This window comes from Kogia breviceps, chromosome 10 (assembly GCF_026419965.1).
Source record: "Kogia breviceps isolate mKogBre1 chromosome 10, mKogBre1 haplotype 1, whole genome shotgun sequence".
NCBI lineage: Eukaryota > Metazoa > Chordata > Mammalia > Artiodactyla > Physeteridae > Kogia > Kogia breviceps.
Genome location: NC_081319.1, coordinates 41324122 through 41345044, shown reverse-complemented (window position 1 = coordinate 41345044; position 20923 = coordinate 41324122). Strand labels below are relative to the sequence as shown.

The 20923-nt window shown below is 50.1% G+C and overlaps 1 protein-coding gene across 7 annotated transcripts in view; it reads right to left on the bottom strand.

Annotated features, from left to right (window-relative positions):
- Nucleotides 1–1025: 1025 nt before the first annotated feature.
- The window catches only part of CCDC12 (coiled-coil domain containing 12), a 50848-nt gene continuing 30950 nt past the window's right edge, over nucleotides 1026–20923 (bottom strand). Inside the window, exons 2-10 of one of the 7 annotated variants that reach the window (XR_010842593.1) lie at nucleotides 19051–19118; nucleotides 8399–8478; nucleotides 7261–7322; nucleotides 6981–7015; nucleotides 5867–5943; nucleotides 5650–5769; nucleotides 3144–3192; nucleotides 2093–2187; nucleotides 1026–1903 (exon numbers count right to left, since the gene is read on the bottom strand). Coding sequence is in view for 4 of the 7 variants with exons in the window: in XM_067044456.1 (XP_066900557.1) it covers nucleotides 5684–5769; nucleotides 5867–5943; nucleotides 6981–7015; nucleotides 7261–7322; nucleotides 8399–8478; nucleotides 19051–19118 (408 nt within the window). In the remaining 3 variants the exon portion in view is untranslated. Of the gene's footprint in view, nucleotides 1904–2008; nucleotides 4092–4490; nucleotides 4726–5649; nucleotides 5770–5866; nucleotides 5944–6980; nucleotides 7016–7260; nucleotides 7323–8398; nucleotides 8479–19050; nucleotides 19119–20923 lie in introns of those variants that run through there. The other 6 variants (XR_010842594.1, XR_010842592.1, XM_067044456.1 and 3 more) reach the window with 6 other exon arrangements.

Here is a 20923-nt window from a genome sequence, read left to right as displayed (position 1 = left end):
CTGTGTGTATGTGTGCTATTAGGAACATTGCTTCTATTAGGGTTCCTGTCCCTGTCTCCTGGTATTCCTGTGCAACTGTGCTCTAGGACACTAATAGTGGAATTGTTGGTCACTGGCTGTGCACCAGTTCAACTTTTTCAAAAGTGGTCTTACTAACCAGCATTCCCACATGTGGCAGGTGGGAGGCCCGCTGCTCCACAGCACACCAGGGTAGCTAGTAACCCTTCTGTCTGAAAGTCTCCCTTGTCTGGCATCACCCCAGCTACCTGAGCTTCCTTCTGTTGATTTTGAGCATGACAGAGCTTTTCTAATCCCTTTCAATCTGTTTGAAAGACTAGGTTTAGGTTTCTTTATTTAAATGACATCAGACCGTGTTTTTTTAAAAAAAGCGAACAGGTACATTAATAGTAATTAATGACATATTTGGATTTATTTGTCCCACCTTTTGCTCTCTTTGCCTTCTTCTGGATAATTTATTTTTCTCAGTCCAATTTTTTTCTTAATTTCTTTGGAAGAGGTACACTCTAGGGACTTCCCTGGCAGTCCAGAGGTTAATACTCTACGCTCCCAATGCAGGTGGCAGGGGTTTGATCCCTGGTCAGGGAACTAAGATCCCGCATGCTGCATGGTGAAGCAAAAAAAAAAAAAAAAAAAGAAGGGGTACATTCTATCACTCTATTTCTATTTTTAGGGTTATCCTAGAAATGTCAGCTTGTCTGTATACCAGAGTCTTTGCTTTCTTCCTGAGTGAGCTTGGTAGATGGCTGTAATTCCAACCACCTCTCACCTTAGGACTTACTATTATTGTTGTTATGTACTCTAAGTAGCTCGTTTTACTTTTACTTCACAACACGTATTTGTTTTATAAGGTTAATGTCTACTTAAATTTACACTTTCTTTCTCTTCATTCCTTCTTACATCTCAGATTTTCCATCTGGGATTGTGACCCTTCAGTCTGAAGACATTCATTCAAAAAAAGACATTGTCTTTTTTTTTTTTTAAGGAGAATGCTCATTTCTTTTTTTAAAAAACAGCTTTATTGAGATATAATATATACCTCATACAATTCACCCATTTAAAGGTACAATTCAATGGCTTTTAGCATATTCACAGACTTGTACAACCACCAATATAATCCATTTTAGAATATTTTCATCACATCAAGATAGATTTTTTTTAAAAGTCTGCTGGTGACAAAACCTCTGATTTTGTTTGTCTAAAAATATTTTGTACTTGTAACATATTTTCTCTGGGTATAGAATTTCAAGTTGACAATTACCTTTTGTCCAGTTAACACTGATGCCAGATGGTACCATTCCAGTTAACACCAGCTGTGTTTGAGACATTTGCTGTGGGCTTGCTCTTTGAAAGAAAATATAATCTTCTCTAATTTTAAGATTGTTTCTTGGTCTTTTTGTTCCGACATTTTATTACAATGTGTCCAGGTATGTACTAGTTTTAAAATACGTCCACAAATTCTTAGACTCCACCTCCAGATGGGACCTAATTCTTTTCCCTTTGAGTGTGGGCTGGATGCAGTGACTTGCTTCTAACAAATGGACTGTAGCAGAATATCACTTCCAAGACCTGGTCACAAGACCCTAAAGCTTCCTCCTGCTTCATCTCTGGGATCGCACATTCTGGGGAAAGCCAGATGCTACCACATGTGAACACTTATGCAAGCCTTATGGAGAGGTCCACGCGGCAAGAACTGTGTGTGCGTAATGCTTCTCTAAGCATTCCTGTGAGCCCTGGGAGTGGAAACGGTCCTGAAGCAGATCCTCCAGCCCCAGTCGAGCCCTGCGATGCCTGCTGCCCTGGAGGACATCTTGATGGCTACTTCAAAGAGATCCCAAGCTAGAACAACTCAGCTAAGCCGCTCCTGATTCCTGATCCACAGAAACTGTCAGATAATAATGATTTGTTGTTTTAAGCCACAGAGATTTGGGCTAATTTGTATGTAGCAATTTATAATTAATACGAAGTGTGAAAAAAACTCGAGGCAAACTTGCTTATTGAGCTGTAATGAACATACAAAAGGTGCACAAAACATATATGTACAGTTCAATGAATATTCACAAAGTGAACATACTTAATGAAACACCACCCATAACAAGAGACAGAACATTTGACTGCAGATGTCTTTTGGTTGCCCAGCTTGAGAATTGTTGACCTCGAATCTGTGGACTGGTGATTTTGAAAAGTTCAGTCATTTAAAACAAAAATGACCTTTGCCCCATCTTTGCCTTTTTTCCCCCCTGGAACTCCAACCACAAGTTGGATCTTCTCACTCTATCCTTCATATCTCTTAGCCTCTTATTTTACATTAATGACCTGTTTATCGCGCTGGCTGCATTCTGGATAACCTCTTCAGACCTAGCTTCCTATTCACAAATTCTCTCTCTTTGGCTCTAATTCACAGGTACAAGGTTTTAAATTGCTATAATAATTTTTACTTCTAGAGCATCACTTTGGTTCTTCTGCAAATCTATTCTGGTTTTCAAGCTTCTCTTTTAGTTCTTAAATCATTTTTAAACATTGAAATTATCTCACTGATAATTCTAATGTCTGAAGTCTTTGCAACTCTCATGTTACCATGTTCTTTCTGATGTCCTTTGCTCTGAGTGCTTTGTTGCCTAGTATATCTGGTGAACTTTTCTGTAAGCTATTCCTCTTTCCTGGAACTTTACTGCTGGGGATTCTTTGAGGACTAAGATGAATAAAGATTCATTCCGGTCGGATCTGCATTTCCTTCTATCAAGTGTCTGAGACCACCACATTCTGGGACCACTGTAAATCTTGGCCTGAGGTTTCTCGTGTGCAAACCCACATGAGGGAGGGCTGCCTCAGTTCTCAAGGGAGACTTTATTCTACTCCAGTAACTGGCAGGGTTCAGGTTCCCCTTGGGATGCCAAGAGTACAGACTGATTATTAGTTCACAGAGGGTGCTGCCCTTTGGGGCCCCACCAGGCACTGAGGGCCTCCAAAACCAAGGCTCGATTTCAACTGGCTTGTCAAATACCTTCAGGGCAAAGGTCAGGCTTCAGCATTCTGCCACTTCTCTTACATTGTGGCCTGAGTATTCCTTACTTTCTTGCCAGATCACTGATTCATTTAAAAAGCATTTGTCAATATTTATTTACCTAGTATTTTTAGCTGTTTTCCAAGGGAAGATCAGTTCAGTCAACCATCCTACCGAGATGCCAGAAACAGAAGTGATTACTACTCCTTCTTCAAGTACCTTTTTTTTCCAGTTTTCTTTTCCCAAACGAATTCCTATCAGCTAAAGGACAGCTACCAGTATGTCAGGGTTCTCGACCTATCCCCTCTCTCTCCTTCTTTCTCTCTCTCTGCCACCTTTTGGATCTTCAACTTTACTTCCAATTTATTAATCCCTTCTTTGACTATAAGTTATCATTTAGCTCCTCCAGTGAGTTTCTTATTTTAATAAACATTCTTGGGCTTCCCTGGTGGTTCAGCAATTAAGAATCCACCTACCAATGCAGGAGACACGGGTTCGAGCCCTGGTCTGGGAAGATGCCACAAGCTGCGGAGCAACTAAGCCCGTGTGCCACAACTACTGGGCCCGCATGCCACAACTACCGAAGCCCACGCACTCTAGGGCCTGTGCTTCGCAACACAAGAAGCCACCGCAATGAGAAGCACATGCACCGCCAAGAAGAGTAGTCCCCCGCTCTCCGCAACGAGAGAAAGCCCTCACGCAGCAACGAAGACGCAATGCAGCCAAAAATAAATAAATTAATTAATTTAAAAAATAAACATTCTTTATGTCTAAGATTTCTAATCAGTTGTTTCTTATACCAAATCCCTGTTCTTGAGTTGTGTGTGTGAGGGGGGTCAGTCCCTCTTTGATCTCACTGGTGATAAAACAAATGCTCATTTTAAAGCCTGTTAGGATATTATTGTTTTACTTTCTTCAAGTAGAAATTCTCCCACTTGTTGGGCTGCTGGCCATTCTTTACGGCACTGGATTTTCTCATGCATTTTATACTTTTTGAGTTTCCCTCATGGGTGATAGTTTTGGCTTTTCTCTCTCCCTGCAGGGCTGTTGTTCTGTAGGGCACACAGGGCTATAAATGCAGAAGCAAACCTTTCATTAACTCTCTGGGCTCTCATACAGTGGGGATATCCTTACTCTGGTGCTGAGTGGGAGCCTAGTTGCCAGTCACAGGTGTCTGAGTCCTACACTGCCACAGACAAACATCCTGCTTCCAACTGCAATCCCAGGAGGTGGGGGCATCTTTTCACCCTTTACTCCTAGGAAGGGAAGCGCAGCTCTAGACCCTGGCTATGCAGAGGGAGCCTGGCTCCAGTCCTGACACCTGCGGGGCATGTCTGATCCCTGTCCCTGTGGGAATCAGTCCTGGTCTTGTCCCACCGCAGCAGTCAGCCACCTACCACTTCAGCCCTTACTCATAGCTGCCAGTTTCTGCTCCCTTCCCAAGAATTCTCTTCTTAGAGGAGTTGCATAATTTTAAGCTAAACCATTTACTTTATTGTATGAGTGACAGTCTGTGTGCACACACTCCCTCCACCTCTACCGCCGGAGTCCTTAGCACCATCTACCAGAGCTGGGCCATTGCATTCCTAGAAGCTGGCATGGAGGGAGGAACACACTGGGATGACTCAGGGCAGGGGCGGGAGGCTCAAGGGGAAACCATGAAGGAAACGTAGAAGTGTGATCATCCTGGAGGACATGAAACTCTAAATGGTCAAAGGTACCTGGAGTCAGACTGGTGGCCAGCTGGTCATTCTGGAGAGTCAGCTCCACAGAGGAGGCTCACGGTCCTGAAGCCAGGACCTTGGGGACCCAGGGTCCAAGACCACCCCCGAAACCCAGGCTATAATACCCCAGTCTTTAGCAGAATGGGCCACCCTCCCCCATACAGGCACCCTCTGCCAGGGAAGCCAGCGTCCAGCTCTGGCCGGTGAAGTGGGGAGACGGGCTGCTGGGGCTGTGGGTGGAATGTGAACGAGCAGTGCCATGGGCCCCGAATCTGTAGTGGCCCAGAGTCGACGCTTTGCCAAGGCACAGCTCACCCCCTTCGTGGGCCCAGTCGCTTCCTTCTCACTGCGAGGGGGGTCCACAGAGGACCAGAGTGGGAGCCTCTCCAAGGTATCCCACAAACTACTGTAACGCCTATCTCTGTCACCCAAGGATTTTGAGATGATCACCGCTGACCAAGGGCTGGACCAGAACCTGGAGCCAGAAGGTCAGGCCTAGGCCTTCCCCACCCCTCCAGCCTCAACATTTTCAGCCCAACACAGGGCTTACTCATATTAAACATCATCTCTGCAGCTGCCCTGTCTTGGGGCCCAAACCCAGAGTATCCCAAATATTCAGGTTTCTGCCATACACAGGGGTCTGCTTGTTTCTATTTCCAGACATTAAAAAAATTCGAAATAACATATATATGTAGAGATACAGCAAGCCCACAGAGCTGTTGCTGGCTCTGCCCCAACTCTGCACAGTGGGGACCACTCAGGAGACAAGGAGCCGACCTCACAGCATGGGGAGGGGTGGGGTTCAGACTGCTAGGCAGGGAGTCACTGTTCTGAGGCCAAACTGGAGGTGATGGCAAGCCCAGCCCCCACCCTTGCCCAAGACCATCCTCCTGAAGGACAGACCTGCAAGGCGGGCGGCGAGGGGATAGGGCGTGCCTCAGTCGGAGTCACCAGCCTCTTGCTCGGTGGTGGTGGCCGCCACTGCAGAGGCCAGGTTGTCCTCCTGGCCCTTCAGCCTCTCACCTGGAAGGGCGGCAGATAGGAGGAGTGGAGAGGGGCCGTGTGCTCGCGCCACCACCCAGAGGGCAGGGAACCCTGCCTTACCAGGCCCCGCACTTACGGATCAGCTCGGCGATGGCCCTCTGGGTCCGCTTTTCTAGCTTCTCCAGCTTCTTGGCTACATCTCTCTTGAGGTCCCTGGAGCAGGGAGGTGGGAGGAGGCCGGAGGCTGAAGGCTGGCCTGGTGTGGCCTTGGGGCCTTCCCCTCCCACAGCCCCTCCGGCATCAGGAATCCCACTGGGGTACCCGAGGCCAGGATGTTCCTCCCTCTCTCTTTCTGTGTCCTCCAAAACCCAGCATCAGCCATCCTTGCCAGTCCCAGTGAGGCAGGGACTAGCACCACAGACCCACCCAACACAGGGGACTGAGTCAAGGTGTACAAGGTAGATGGTTCTTAGGGTCCTCTCTTTGTCTGTTCCCCTTGGTCTCCATCAGGGAGTGACTTGCCCCAGCCCGCTGGGGGTCCTGCTCCTCCTTCAACCACACGTTCACCCTCACCACCAGGAGCTTCCAGAAGTGCACACACAGTCTATTCCCCCGGCTCTGGGTTTCCAAGGACACACGCCCCATGCTTTTGTTTCATCAAATTAGAACACCTTCAGCTAGTGCCGTACTTGACACAGAATTGCAAGTGAGAGGGAAATGGCTGGTACCTCTGGCCCAAGGCGAAGTGAACACATGGCCCTCTCTCACCCTCTTTCTCTGCCCAGTCAAAGGGGTTCCAGGAAGGATGAGCATCCCCATTTCACGGCAGAGGGAGCTGAGGCCAAAGGCAAACAGGCTAGCTGGTGGCAGAACTGGGGCAGAAACCTGCCCTTCCCACCGTCTTGCCTCTACCCTATGGCTCCCTGAGGGCAACGGTCAGCCTTGTTCAAACAGAGCTCTCTGAGGTGGCGCGGGCCCTCAGCCTTTCAGAAGGGACTTTTGGAGGGGACTGCTGAGCCCCCTCTGCCCGAGCCCCTCCCCACCCTTAGGTGTCATTCCCCGTCATGTCCCTCTCATTCTCCACTTACGTCCTTCTCGGCACTTACTTCAGACATTAATAATCTCCTGTAGCTGTATGTCTACACTGCCTGCCTCCCGTTGCGAGGCTGGGAAAGGCCCAGCCGGAGGCCATGCCTAGCACCAAGAGTGTCCCAGTCAGTCTGCACTGGTCCTACATGGGCAACACTCACCAATCAGGCTTCCGGGGTGCGAGGTTGGCCAGGTCCTGGGGAGGGAGGAGACACATGTCAGGGCTGGAAGGGCTTAGCCCGAAGGGAAGTAGAAGACGGGGGACAGAGGTAGGAAAAGGGGAGAAAAGGGAGGAGGAAGGAGGGGGCTGAGGGGAAACAGGGAGGTAGAAAGGGAATAAAGAAGTGACGAGAAGGAAGGATGTGTGAAGAGAGCAGGTGGGAAGGAGAAAAGGACCCACAGAAGGAGCAAGGGAGGACGGGGACACCCCCAGGCACTCACCACTTCCTCAATGATGGGCTCTGGCTTGGCGGCCTCCAGCTGCTCCTTCACTTTCTCTTCCACTAGAGGGCGCAAGACAACAACGGAGGCAGGTCGGAAAGGAGCCACCACTCTCCCAGATATGGCAAACTGCAGCAGCAGGTCCCTGGGAGAGTCTGGGCTTTCTTGCCCCGCCTCTCCCCTTGGCCCCTAACTACCTAGAGGTGAAGGTCCTGTAAAGGCAGCTCTGGAGGAAGGGCTTGGGTTTCTCAGGATGAAGGCAATCCGGGGATGAAGGAGGGCCAGCAGGCGGCAGCCAGCTAGAGTAAATGGAGCCCAGACCTCTAGCCAGGAAGCATGGGTGCTTCTCTTAGTCCCAGGATCCCCAGATGGGAAATGAGACAGTTGCCTGGATATATCCAAAGTACGGTTTTGGGAAGGCCCTTGAGGACTGGCTTTTCCCATACCCTCCTGGGGCTCCTGGGCTCTGAGGATGTGCCCTGGGAATGGCCAGGGCACAGGTGGCGTTTCTTCCCGTCCCACTCTTAGATCTGTGCTCCCAAGACCAGGGGGGCAGCCACCTTGAGGAGTCCTGCCCATGTGTACTTCCCAGCTCCACCCAGCTGCCAACAGCACAACGGGCCTCTGGGTGGCCTGGCCAGGAGGGCCCTGACCCTGTGGGGACAGATGTCAAGAACAACAAATTTGGGCTCCATGGGCTTCCTCTAACCCCCCTCACCGTTGTCCCGGGTCTCCTCACGGCTCCTCTGCCCTGCCTCACCTCCCTCCAGCCACAAGTGCTCACCCTAAGACATGGGACCAGTTCCCTGTCCCTGTCCTCTGATCTGCCTTACTCTCCCCACCATGCCACTGCCTCACCATGGCAAGGCCCAAACCATGAAGCAGACCACCTGGGAAGTGTGTGAATCTCAGGGCCGAAGGAGATGGGGAGGCAGACTGGAGTGTGGCTGAATGGGCAACACTTTACTCTTTTATAAGATAAATATATCTATTAGTTTATTACTCATATAATTAAAAATTGATAACAACAAAGAATAAAACTGGCACTGTCAGTTATTCTTCAAGACAGGGTGACACCTGCCAAGGTGGAGGCAACCAACAGTGCCACGGAGCAGAGGTGGAGATGCAGCCCACCCACCTGCGACTGGCTTGGCCTGGGGCACCCTTCTCTTCTTCAGGTCCTCATCCTCTGGGACATAGTTCCGCAGCCTGAGTTCCCTGAGGGCAGAGAGAACAAGCAGAGAGGAAGTAAGGTATAACACAGTCTCATTCACCTTATACACTTGCAGGTTGGCATGTGATGAAACCACAGGAGCTGGCTACTTCCTGACTTTCCTCTGGACTCTCTGGAGATGACCTGGTGAAGGGGGACAGCACAGGAACAGAAGCTTCATTGTGATAGGCTCCCTTCTCTGAGCCTCAGCCTCCTCATCTTCCAGTTAGCAGCCGGGCTGGGTGCTCTCCCAAAGCCCCACCTGCATTGTAGGTTCTCATCAAGAGCTGGGGTCAGGGGTGCACAGAGAGCATTCAATGGATGTCTCTCCAGCATTATCTCCATTTGACAGTTACGGGAACTGGGGGTCAAAGAGACTGCACCATTTTTATAGAGTCATAGAGCAGTGGTCGCAGCATCTGAGACAAGGCAAGGTGTGACTTGAAGCCAGGGACAGAGCTACTCCTAAAAGAGAAAGTCAGTGGTCCCCCACTGGTTCTCCAAGCCCCACCTGCTCCTCAGAGCCTTCGTGCCCTAGAGCCTCAGGTACTGGTGGCAAGGGTCTGGTGTGCTGGGAGTGGCCAGCAAGGGCTGAGGGAACAGGCATGACAGTGTGCAAGGCTGGGAAAGGCACAATGCACCTGGACAGCCATGAGAAGTTCACATACCTCGCCCCTGCAAGGGGGTTTCTAAATCTACCAGAGCAGATCCCACGACCTCCTCTATGAAGGGGGAGCGGCCACAAGGAGCCAGAATGGCACGCTGGGATTGACCAGCGACCGTGGCATTGTTTTCCTCTTATCGCAGTCTCCTCAGGTAGGGCTGGCTGTACCAAGTGCTCACTGGAGGCCTCCCCGGCTCAGCAGCTCATCAAACCCCGACTCCCACACACAGCAGCCTGCCCACAGGACGGGCCCTTGGCTAACTCCACAGGGAAGCAAAGAGAGAGTTCCTGGGGGCTGCTGCTTAATAAAGGCAAGACAGAGACACCGGGACAGACCATCTAGGCCCTGGGGGAGGCAGAAGTGGCCTCCCCAACCTGTTCGCCAGATGGGACTGGGATGTGGGTCCTCTTTCTTCCCCACTACCTCTTCTGAGCCCTCTCAGGACTGCTGGTGCCTCAGAAGTGCTGGGAACATTTTCCCAACAGGAGGCCTCCTGTGGTCTGTCATCTACGGAACCCACTGTCTGTGCCAGGGAAATGTGTGGCGATCTCTCCAGCCCCTGGGCAAGCAAGCTTTTCCAAAAGTGAGGCAGGAGGTGTCTGTGGCTACACAGTTAGCAAGTGAGTGACAGTGGTCTGAACTTGGGGGTTTTCTGACACCAAATCAGTCCCCTATTCACCTGCTTCACCTGCCCCCTGCCCTCTGCCAGGGCCCCCAGGGCCTGCAGTTCTGGGGCTTGGCTAAACCTGTGTGCCTGGGAGTAGTACCGCCATAGCCTGTGTGGAGGAAGCCTGCTGCCTACTCCCAGGGTCTACCCCCTCTAAGGAGCAGGGACACCACCCTGTTCCCCATCCCCTAATGCCTGGAGGTAAATGCCAGGTCACTAAGGCACTGGGGAGAGAAGGTGGGGCATGATCGGTACACACTGACTTTCATTTATAACAGGGTTGGGAGAAAAGTGGAAGAGAAACTGGGTGTGGGAAGAAAATTGTGGGGATTAGTGAGAATAAAAATAAAACTGTCACTCTCAGAAACTGGCTCCAGGGTCTTGTAAGAGATCAGCGAGAGGAGACTCTGGTGGCAGCTGTACCCAGAGCTCACAGCAGTAACCACAAGTACCAGCACCCCTTGCTGCCCAGGCTTCAGAAGACTAGCCAGAATGAGGGAGGACACAGCAGAAGACAGGGAGGGGCCAGAAGCAACAGGAAAGAGCAGCAGCATCTGGTGGGCTGGCTGCACAGCAACCACCCCCAGCACTCCCAGTAGCCCCGCCGGCCGCTGTCCCCTGTTCACCCCTAGAGCTGAGCACTGGTCAAGCAGTCAAGAACACCTGGGTCCCAGTCACTGTGGAACTGCCCCATTCTGGGCTCCGATTTTCACATCTGTAAACAAGAGGCTCTGCTGGGTGTGTCGAGCTCTGTCAAGCTCTGTCAAGCTAGGTTCAAGTCCCTCCCTGGTTCAGTCTGTTGAGAGATAATGAAGAGACTGACCCTCACTAATGTCCAATTAACTGCTCCTCCCACCCCACCCCCTTTACCACCAAATGGCAGAAGTCTCTGGAGAGGTCATGGGGCACTGGGTTCTGCTCTGGGGCCTGGCCTTTCTAACAAAGGAACAAGGTTTAATTCCCTCCTTCTGCAAACTTAAAAAAATTTGTGTGTTGGTGAATTACCATGGCAACAAGGACCTGAGGGGCTGCAATCACAGAAAGAAGGGAAGTGCAACAAGGTGAGCCTGGCTTTGGGCATTTCTTTCCCCTTAAAGCATTTGTCTTTTTACAAGCAGAAGCTGAAAAGCCGAGAGACCAAGCAGAGCTTCCTGCAATCTCATGAGGCTGAAGAGACAAAAATTTGTGTTCAGTGAGAGGAAGCCTCTTCATCAGTCCTGAAAGGGTAGGTCAGGGTATCCATGCCTGCCAGAGAAGCTGGAATAAACTCCTTCTGGGGGAAAATAAACTATTCAAAATCCCAAACTATCTCTGGAACTTTTCATATGCAATATCCAAAATTCAATCAAAGCCAAGAGAAAAAAATAAAGATAACAGAAATACACTCACAGGAGATCTAGATATTGGAATATAATATCAGAAATGACATATAAGTTAATTGAAATTATTAAAAGTTCAGGAAGGTATACCCCAAGATCAAGAATTTTAGCAGAGATATCTAAATTTCGTAAACTGTAAAAATCAATCAAATGGAAATTCTACAAGTGAAAATAGAATCAAAATTAATAAATCAATAAATGGGTTCAACAGCAGTGTGGATACTGCTAAAGAAAGGATTAGTGAACTGTAAGATAAGCCAGAAAATATCCAGGCTGAGGGACAGAAGTAAAAAAGTTGAAAAATACAGAAAATAACTTAAGAAACATATGGAACATGGTGAAAAGATCTAACATACATGTAATTAGAGTCCCCAAAACAATAATTAAAGAGATAATGAGTGAAAAATTTACAGAATTAATTAAAAACATTAAGCCATAGATTAAAGAAACTCTATGAACTCCAAAGAAAAGCATAACTAGGCAAATCACTGTCAAACTACTTAACACCAAAGACATATTCTTAAATTAGACAAAGACACCCAAACTTCAAAGGAGAAACTGAAAACGACAGCTGATTTTTCAACAGAAGCCATGAAAATCGTAAGATAATGGAGAGATACATGGGAAGGGCCGAAAGTAAAATGCCACACCAGAATTATAAAGCTAGGTTAAACAGCCTTCAAAGAAAGACTTTTGCAGATAAAGAAAAGTTGGGAAAATTAGTCATCAGAGGATCTGTTCTTTATGAAATACTAAAGGTAATGCTTTAGACTGAAGGAAAATGATCTCATATGGAAGCATGGAACTCAGGAAGGAATGAAATGCATTCCTTGAGAAGCATGAAGGAGTAAATATGTGGGTAAATTTAAATGAATATTGACTGTATAAAACAGTAATAATGATTTGTGGGATTTCCAATATAGCAACAACAGTACGGAAGACAGGAAGAGAGGCAAATGGCCTTAAAGTGTTCTGAGGTCATGGCACTGTATGGGAAATGGTAAAATGTGACTTGTTATTAGACTTTGATAAGTTAAGGATGTATGTTGTATCGCTGTGGAAACCACTAAAAGGGAAAAGAGTATATTATTAGCACGATAACAGGAAGGAAATGGAAAGATTAAAATCAAAAAATCCAAAAGAAGACCAGACTTGAGACACAACAGGAAAGCCAAGAAACAAACGGTAAGACAAGAGGGTCACGAGGTGGGCCCAGGCTGCCGTCCTGGGGGCTTCCCCCTGCAGTGACTGGAACTGCCACAGCTCTTGGAGACTGGGTGGGATGTGACTGCACTCATCAGGCAGGCACTGGCATCTGGAATTCACCCTTCTGGAGGCCACTAGAGCCAAATGCTGGTTCTGCTATCCCCATTTTAGAACGAGGAAGCTGCTCAGGGGAGAGGGTACAAGAGCCTTGGCCTTCCAACAGTGTGACCTAGGTTCAAATCCAGCTTTGAAGCTTTTGAGACAGGATGGAAAGGGTCATGTTTTCAAAGGCTTCCATATGGAAATCAAAGGTATTATTTCTCATGAGGCTGTAGGTGACACAGAATGTGGACATCAACACTGCACAGAGTGGTGTCCTGCAGAACAAAGGTCAAATTGCCCAGAAGTGCTACCTTCCCACTCCACACTACTGCCCCAGAAGCCCCTTCCCAAACCCTGAGAGCTCTCTAGCTGCTAGGAGGGGAATATGGCAGACTGTCCCAAAATGGGACGGTCAACCCTCCAAAGCCCAGAGAGTAACCCTTGAGGGCAGGTGGGAACAAGCAGCACAGCAGCCCATGGCTGGGCCATGCCCAGCCTGCATGGCCTACCAAGCCTTCTCAAAATACTGCCCAAGCAGATCGAAAGTGGTCCTCGTGTGGCCCACAGGGTGGCAGGGATGCGCCTATTTCTGCACATTGCACATCAAGTGGCAGGGCTGGCCAGGACATACCCCAGCAGTTGAGGCCCAGCCAAAGAACAGCCTACTACCTACCTGCCTCTCCAGTATGTCTGATCTCCATGAACTTGGCATTGTTACTAGTAAGTCCAGGAGCCTGGCTTCTTATCTTACTGCTTATCTCTACATCCCTTTCTGCTCAGCACTGGGTGTGAAATGGACCAGGACTGAAATCTTCTGGATAAGGGAAGACAGATTCCAACTGCATGGGCTCTTCCTACACCTAAGGCAATGCCCAAACACTGAGGAAACGTGAGCAGATCCCCAGCTCTCCAGGAGCCAAAGGCAGAGATGGTGGAGACAGCCAGTCCAGAGGAGAACCAGGAGCCTTTCAGACTCCCCCAGTCTAAGGCTGCAAAACAGGAGAGTTCTGTGCTAAGGTGCTCTGGAGGACACAGACATCAAGAGCCCCCTTCTGGAGCTAACCCTCTCCTAGCGGGGAGAGTGCATCATGCAAACCCTGGTTATGTGCCCTTTGGCCCATATGAACAATAGAACACCACATGACCAAAGGGGCAAGGAAGATGCTTCTTATGAACTTTTGTGTAATGAATGTCAAGATGTACTGTCAAATTGACATGAGCGAGGTGAGGAACAGCAGTATGGCAGTATAGTGTGCTATCACGTGTGTAAAAATAAGCATGTGTATGTGGGGGGTTGGGGGGATATATATCAGCATATTTGAATATCTGTGCACAGTCCACCTCTGAAAGGAGCCAAGCAGCTGGCCCTCAAGGTGGTCTTGCAACCACCTTGGTTGGGAGTGAAGGAAGATATTTTTTCCCCCGTGTGTCTTTTAACACCTTTTGCATTATGAATCATGAGTCCTTTACATACTCAAAAAATAAAATAATATATATATAAAATACATAAAGATACACCCGGACATTACATGGATCATTATATAACCACTGAAAATAATGTCTGCAAAGGATTGTTCTGAACATATAACAGAAATTTAACAGATAGAAAACAACAACCAAACGTTGACAATGAGGGACTTCCCTGGTGGCACAGTGGTTAAGAATCCACCTGCCAGCGCAGGGGACAGGGGTTTGAGCCCTGGTCTGGGAAGATCCCACATGCCGTGGAGCAACTAAGCCCATGTGCCACAACTAATGAGCCTGTGCTCTAGAGCCCGTGAGCCACAACTACTAAGGCCATGTGCCACAACTACTGAAGCCCGCATGCCTAGAGCCCGTGCACCACAACGAGGAGCAGCCCCGGCTCGCCGCAGCTAGAGAAAGCCCGCACGCAGCAACAAAGACCCAATGCAGCCAAAAATAAAATTAATTAATTAGTTAATTTTTTAAAAAGTTGACAATGATTATCTAAGAGTGATTTTTCACTTGGTTATTTTGAATGTGCCACGCACTAGTTAAGTCAGGCCCCTGCCCAGCTGGAGCTGCCATCACATCTGAACCACATGGTCTGCACCCACTCCTACCCAAGATTCTACAGAGCCCAGCCCAGCTTCTCGAAATTTACAGGCTGAGGGGCTTCCCTGGTGGCACAGTGGTTGGGAATCCGCCTGCCAATGCAGGGCACACGGGTTCAAGCCCTGGTCCCGGAAGATCCCACATGCTGCGGAGCAACTAAGCCCATGCACCACAACTACTGAGCCTGTGCTCTACAGCCCACGAGCCACAACTACTGAGCCCATGTGCCTAGAGCCTGTGCTCCGCAACAAGAGAAGCCACCACAATCAGAAGCCCGCGCACCGCAACGAAAAGTAGCCCCTGCTCACCACAATCAGAGAAAAGCCCATACGCCACAACGAAGACCCAACGCAGCCAAAAACAATAAATAAATAAAATAAATAAATTTTAAAGTAAATAAATAAATAAACTTACAGGCTGAGATTTGCCCCAAATCCACCTGAAAATGCATAGCTGATGGGCACTTAAAGAAGTAGAAACAGCTGATATGCCAAAACTCAAGGACTGAAAAATTAATCATGGCACTCTCAAAGAAATACTAAGGAGCCATTGAGAATTTTATAGAAGCATATTTATCAAAAGATGATCAAGATACGGTATGTGAAAAAGGTTACAAAACAGGGCTTCCCTGGTGGCTCAGTGGTTGAAGAGTCCGCCTGCCGACACAGGGGACATGGGTTTGTGCCCCGGTCCGGGAAGATCCCACATGCCGCGGAGCGGCTGGGCCTGTGAGCCATGGCCGCTGGGCCTGCGCGTCCGGAGCCTGTGCTCCGCAACGGGAGAGGCCACAACAGTGAGAGGCCTGAGTACCGCAAAAAAAAAAAAAAGGTTACAAACAGAAGGATATTCACAGATACAGGCTAATAGGATTTACTAAATTTCCGAAAATTGAAAAAAATCTTTAAGTTCTTTCAATACCAATTTAAATTTTAAAAGAGGCGTGGAGTAAAGGTTTATGGCAGCTAAGCTGAATCCCAAAGGGCCCACAAGATGAGAACTGAAGTGGCCACACTGGGTGGCGGGGCCTGGAGCCTGCACAGTTCACTGCCCGCCACTCTCCTGGGGCCCAATCTATCCCTCAGACCACTTTGGGTGCCGCCCTGGGCTGCAGAATGCCGGCTGCAGGCTGCCCAAGAGAAATACTCTCTCTCCACCGCATAGCTGTCGGCAGCCCTGATGCCCACCCCTCCAGCCCCAGCCAAGAGGACACATGGGATAAAGGCCACAGCACTAAGAGTGAAGGCGGTGCAACGGAACCAGGCATGGCCTGCCTGGGAGCTCACACGCGGAGGACGGGAAGGGCTCCGTTTCCCCATCTGTGACGTGACAGCTGGGTGAGCTCAGCCGTTCTCCACCCTGCCTGCACACCAGTCAGGGATGGTGGAGGGGTCCCAGAGACGCTCCCCTCCCTCTCAGCTGGGAGATCTTAGACGAGTCACTTCACTTGTGTGAACTGTGGTTTCCTCACCTCACGGTGGACCACAACCTTCCCCCAGAACAGGTTTAATGAGAAGGGCTTTCGAGGCACTGGAGATCACAACATACAAGATGAAGACTGTCTTCCATGTAGAAAGGCCCCAGTCCCACTCTCCCCCTACATGAAGGGAAGCACCTGGCCCAGTCACACATCGAGTCAGCTTCCCACGACACCACATTCCTTACACCAGTTCTCTCTTGATTCACTCGTTCACATTCCTGTGCCTAGTCCTGAGCAACAGGATCAGGAAAAACAGGGCGGCCGCAGGTCTCTGTGCTGCTGCCTCAGCACGAGTCATGGAGCCACAGTCCAGCCCCTCTATCCAGGGCCGGGACATTCCGGCCTGGAGCCGGAGTGAGGTAACTCAGCAAGTGGGGGCAGGGGCCTCTCTGAGAATCACCGCGAGAGCACAGCAATGTCTGCCGAATCAAGGTGACATCATGGGTCTGCGAGCACGCCCTGGTGCAAAGCCACCATCCTGGGGACCCAACCGGCAGATGAGAGAAGGCCTGGCACTTGCCAGCCTAAAGGGCCTGGGCACTGGGACAAGGCTGGGCGGGGCCTCAGCTGGGGTGGGACCTTTCTCCACATGGAGTTGGAGAACCGGTTTTCCATCCCCGAGGAAGGAAGGTTCGTGGCCTAGTTCCTTCTCCAGTACTGACACTCACCCAGGGTGTCCCTGAATGGTGATGGCTCTGGCTGGGTGCAGACCTCAATCCTAAGCCAAGGGGAGGCGACGGCTGTGGGAGCTGAGGGTTTGGGGCTTGCTTGTTCAGGCACTTAAGACACGCTCTCCTGCTCAATGCCTAACAGAGTGTGCAACACCGGCCCTCTCCTCCCACCTGGTAGGATGGCCACGATTGTTGGCCACAAACCCTACCCTAGACATACATCCACGGCACACACCAGCCAACCTGCCATCAGGAGGAAGTGACTGAGGGCTTACAAAAAACAACAGCAACTGACATAAATGCCCCTTTTTTGCGGCCAGGTTTCCAGGGCTGCCATATCACATCTTACCTAGACAGCAAGCAGGGGGCTGTGTTAGAGATGAGTCATGGGAGCCCCTGCAGTTAACCACGAGGGAAGGTTGGCTGGGAGAGGGCAGATCCAGCCCAGAGGAGAAGCAGGGGTCCTTCTGGGGGTGGGAACTGGTCTTTCCTTCCCACAGAGCCTGGCCTACGCCAGTCGACCTTCAAGGGACGGACTCCCACTCAATGGGGATTTGGTTGTAGGGGAATGCGGTAGGATTTATCCTGAAGAGAGTAATAAAACAATTTTTAAAGGTATTTTGATCTATAGATTCCATGCAATACCAATCAAAACTCTAGCAAACTTTTTATTTTTATCTTATTCTTTTTTGTATTAGTTTATTTTTAATAAGTAGGCAACAATACAAACACGTACACTTGAATGATGCCTACGTTCTGAAATTTTAAGAGGAACTGACATGAGACAGTCCATCCCTTCCATACTCCTTGAAATACCCATGCACAGGGCCACTAAGGAATGGGTTAGGATGAAGGGAGGGGCAACGTCTCCAGAAAGCCACCCCTTCCTCTCCTGGTTTCCACAACACATCATTGTCCTCCTCTGTCACTCTACTCTCAGTCACCTTTAGCAAGCTTTTAAAATAGATATTAACAAGCTGATTCTAAAATGTATAAGGAAAGCCAAAGGAACTAAAACAGCCACGATTCTAAAAAGGTCTCCTTGGACAGATGGGTAGGAGCATGGGCAGAGAGGAAGGTGGGTGATTCTCCAGCATGGCTGGTGAGGGGTGAGGTCCTGGGGTGCCTGCCTCCAGTCCTGCTGGATTTTCCCATTTCCTCAGCCACAACCCCTGGTCCCACACTGTGTCTGGTTAGACAACTGAATCTGCAAAATGACTCAAGGCTCCAGCCAGTAATCAAAAACCTAAGGGAAGAGATATGGGAACATATGTATATGTATAACTGATTCACTTTGTTGTAAAGCAGAAACTAACTCACCATTGTAAAGCAATTATACTCCAATAAAGATGTTAAAAAAAACCCACAACAAACCTAAGAACAAATCAGAAGAAAACCAAAGGGTCTCTCAGTAGTTACCACAGAATGGGGGAAATTGTGCAGGCACCCACCCCCAAGCCCCCAAGTGTGCAGTCACTTAGCAAAAGAGCAATGACCTGGCCTTCGTCTCTGTCACCAGAGAGGGTTGCATGCTGTGCTGGGAGGGACAAGGTCCAACAAGACACCACAGAGCCCAGTGCTAGCACCACTGAGCATCACCAGCCTCTTAGCACAGCGCTGTCGCCTTCTGTGATAACAAGGGAGATGGCAAGGACCCTGCAGGGCTGCCGTGAGGAAGGCGTGAACATACTTTGTAAAGTGTTAAGTCACACATGCACAGATACACACGCACCCCTGTGGACTTGAAAAAGCCCCATCTCGTCTGAGATCAGCTCCTGAATAAGAAGGCAGGGATGAGGGGCCTGCACCTGGGGAGGGTTCCACTCACACTGGTGAAGGGAACAGCAGGCTGTGGCATCAGGAAGGCCTGCTTCCAAGTGCTGGTCCAGCTTCCTCTGGGAAGCACCCCTCCCCACCTGCTGCACCCCCTCAAAGCACAGCCCACCGAGATAAGCTTTCTCAGGGCATCAAGATCTACTCTCCCAAGTGAGCAGGTGCCCAGGCTGCTGGCTCAGACAGAGCTTCACACACCAGGGAGAGTCTGGACCTGATTCTGCAGGTGCTGTAGAACCATGTCACCCAAAGTGTTTTAGGAGAAGAGTGAGGGGACATAGTATGATGGTCTGGAATAAAAGGCTGGTGGCTAAGAGTCAGATAGCCAGTGGGAGAAAGGGTGCAGAGAAGGTTCCAACTGTAAGACTGTCCTGTCTGAACAAGGCAGCCACGGGGTGGAGAGGAAGCAACGGGGGAGACTGAACGCAGAGTTGGGAGGATGTGGACGCCAACAGGTACTGGAGGAAAGCACAGAGCAGAGAGCTGTGTGTGGGGCATTACCTGTGCTTCTCGCCTTCCTCCTCCCCTTCTCTGAGCTGCTTGGTCTTTGGCTCCCCATCTTCCTTGTCCTGCAAAGGAAGGGAGAAAACCAGCTGCTCAAATGAACACTCCTCCTTCCAGGAGCTAGACAGCCTGGCCAGGACCAGCTTGGCATTCCAGCCTCCAAGCGGGGCACATGCCTGCTGCAACTGATGGGGCACAACGCTGGAGCCACAATTCCCACCCCTCAACTCCCTCAGCAGAATTTAAAACCCATGACCCTGGGCTTCCCCAGTGGCGCAGTGGTTGAGAATCTGCCTGCCAATGCAGGGGACACGGGTTCGAACCCTGGTCCGGGAAGATCCCACATGCCGCAGAGCAACTAAGCCTGTGTGCCACAACTACTGAGCCGAGCCACAACTGCTGAAGCCCACGCGCCACAACTACTGAGCCCACGCGCCTAGAGTCCGTGCTCCACAACAAGGGAAGCCACCACAATGAGAAGCCCGCACACCACAACGAAGAGTAGCCTCCACTTGCTGCCACTAGAGAAAGCCCGGGCACAGCAACGAAGACCCAATGCAGCCAAAAATAAATAAACTAAATAAATTTTAAAAACAAAACAAAACAAAACAAAACCATGATCCCAGCCCAGGCCCAGACCAGGGTGGCCCTCAGAGAACACTAGCAGGAAGAGCTGGAAGGTCTTAGGTGGCGAGAGATGATGCTGGTCAGTGCCGCAGAGGGCCCACGCTGGCAGGCCACCAGCCACCCTCAGGCATCGGGAGAGATGGGGCAAAGAGCAGTCACCAGCAACCAGAGCAGCACAAGAGCTCAGGTCTTCTGACCGCCACCCCCCGCCTTCCAGGCCAGAGGCCTCTCCAGAAACACCTATTTGGTTCCCTTTAGGAGCAGCATAACTCGAATTAGGACCACGCTCATAACAGGTTCACTCCTGCAGTGTATTCAGGGGGACGGAGGGAAGGGGAATTAGTTTGAAGTTTCCATGGGAAAAATTTCTAAATGTGGTTATCTTCCTCTTCCCCCCTTCCCCACCTCTTTGTAAGTCTAGAGAAGCCATGTTCATCTCAACCCTGACAGAGTATGCTTGCTCTCCAGGTGCGCCGAGGGCCCAGCAGAAGGGCACCCCCATGCTGCTTCCACCTGCAGCAGGAAACACCTTCCTGGGCTTTCTTCCTTACCATGTGACCACGCAGTTGGATCAGACCTGCCTGCAGACAAACGAACATGGAGGGCGTGCACTGGGTATGCTCTCGCACGCGCCCACGCCCCCAGTGTCTGTCCTGAGAAAATCTGGGACACAGCCCTGCCCGGGGTCTCCCTGCGTGCCAGGGCTGGCCCTCCAGAGGGGATCAATGTGCCCCTGATAACTGGCCATGACCTGCCTTTGACTTGCTGGAGCATGTTCTGAGGAGACATTTGGAAGCCCCTGCCATGGGGGACCTGCTGCAACGGAGAAAAGAACATAAAAATGATAAGTAAAATAGCTGCTTGTACCACCTCTCCTAGAGGTTTGTTTATGTCACTGACAACGGCCTCCCCAAGAGTGGCATTCACATTATGAGTCACTTCCTGCCAGTGTTCGTCGTGGAGACCCTGGAAACCACCAGATTGCGCCATTCATTGGCCACACACCTAAGGGCAAGGAGACCACCCAAACCAGGCTTGGAGTCCTGGACCAGAGAAAGGTTTCTGTGATGTGAACAGAGCAAGATGTTCCCCTGGCTCTCCAACCCAGGGCAGCTCAGTCTCCTGGGGATGAGGCAGCAGGAACGAGTGACAACAGCTACATGAGTGAGGTCGACATGGGTCTGTGGGGTGGGTAGGGGGCTTCCTACCTTCCTACTAAGGGGTGGACAGAATTTGGGTGTTA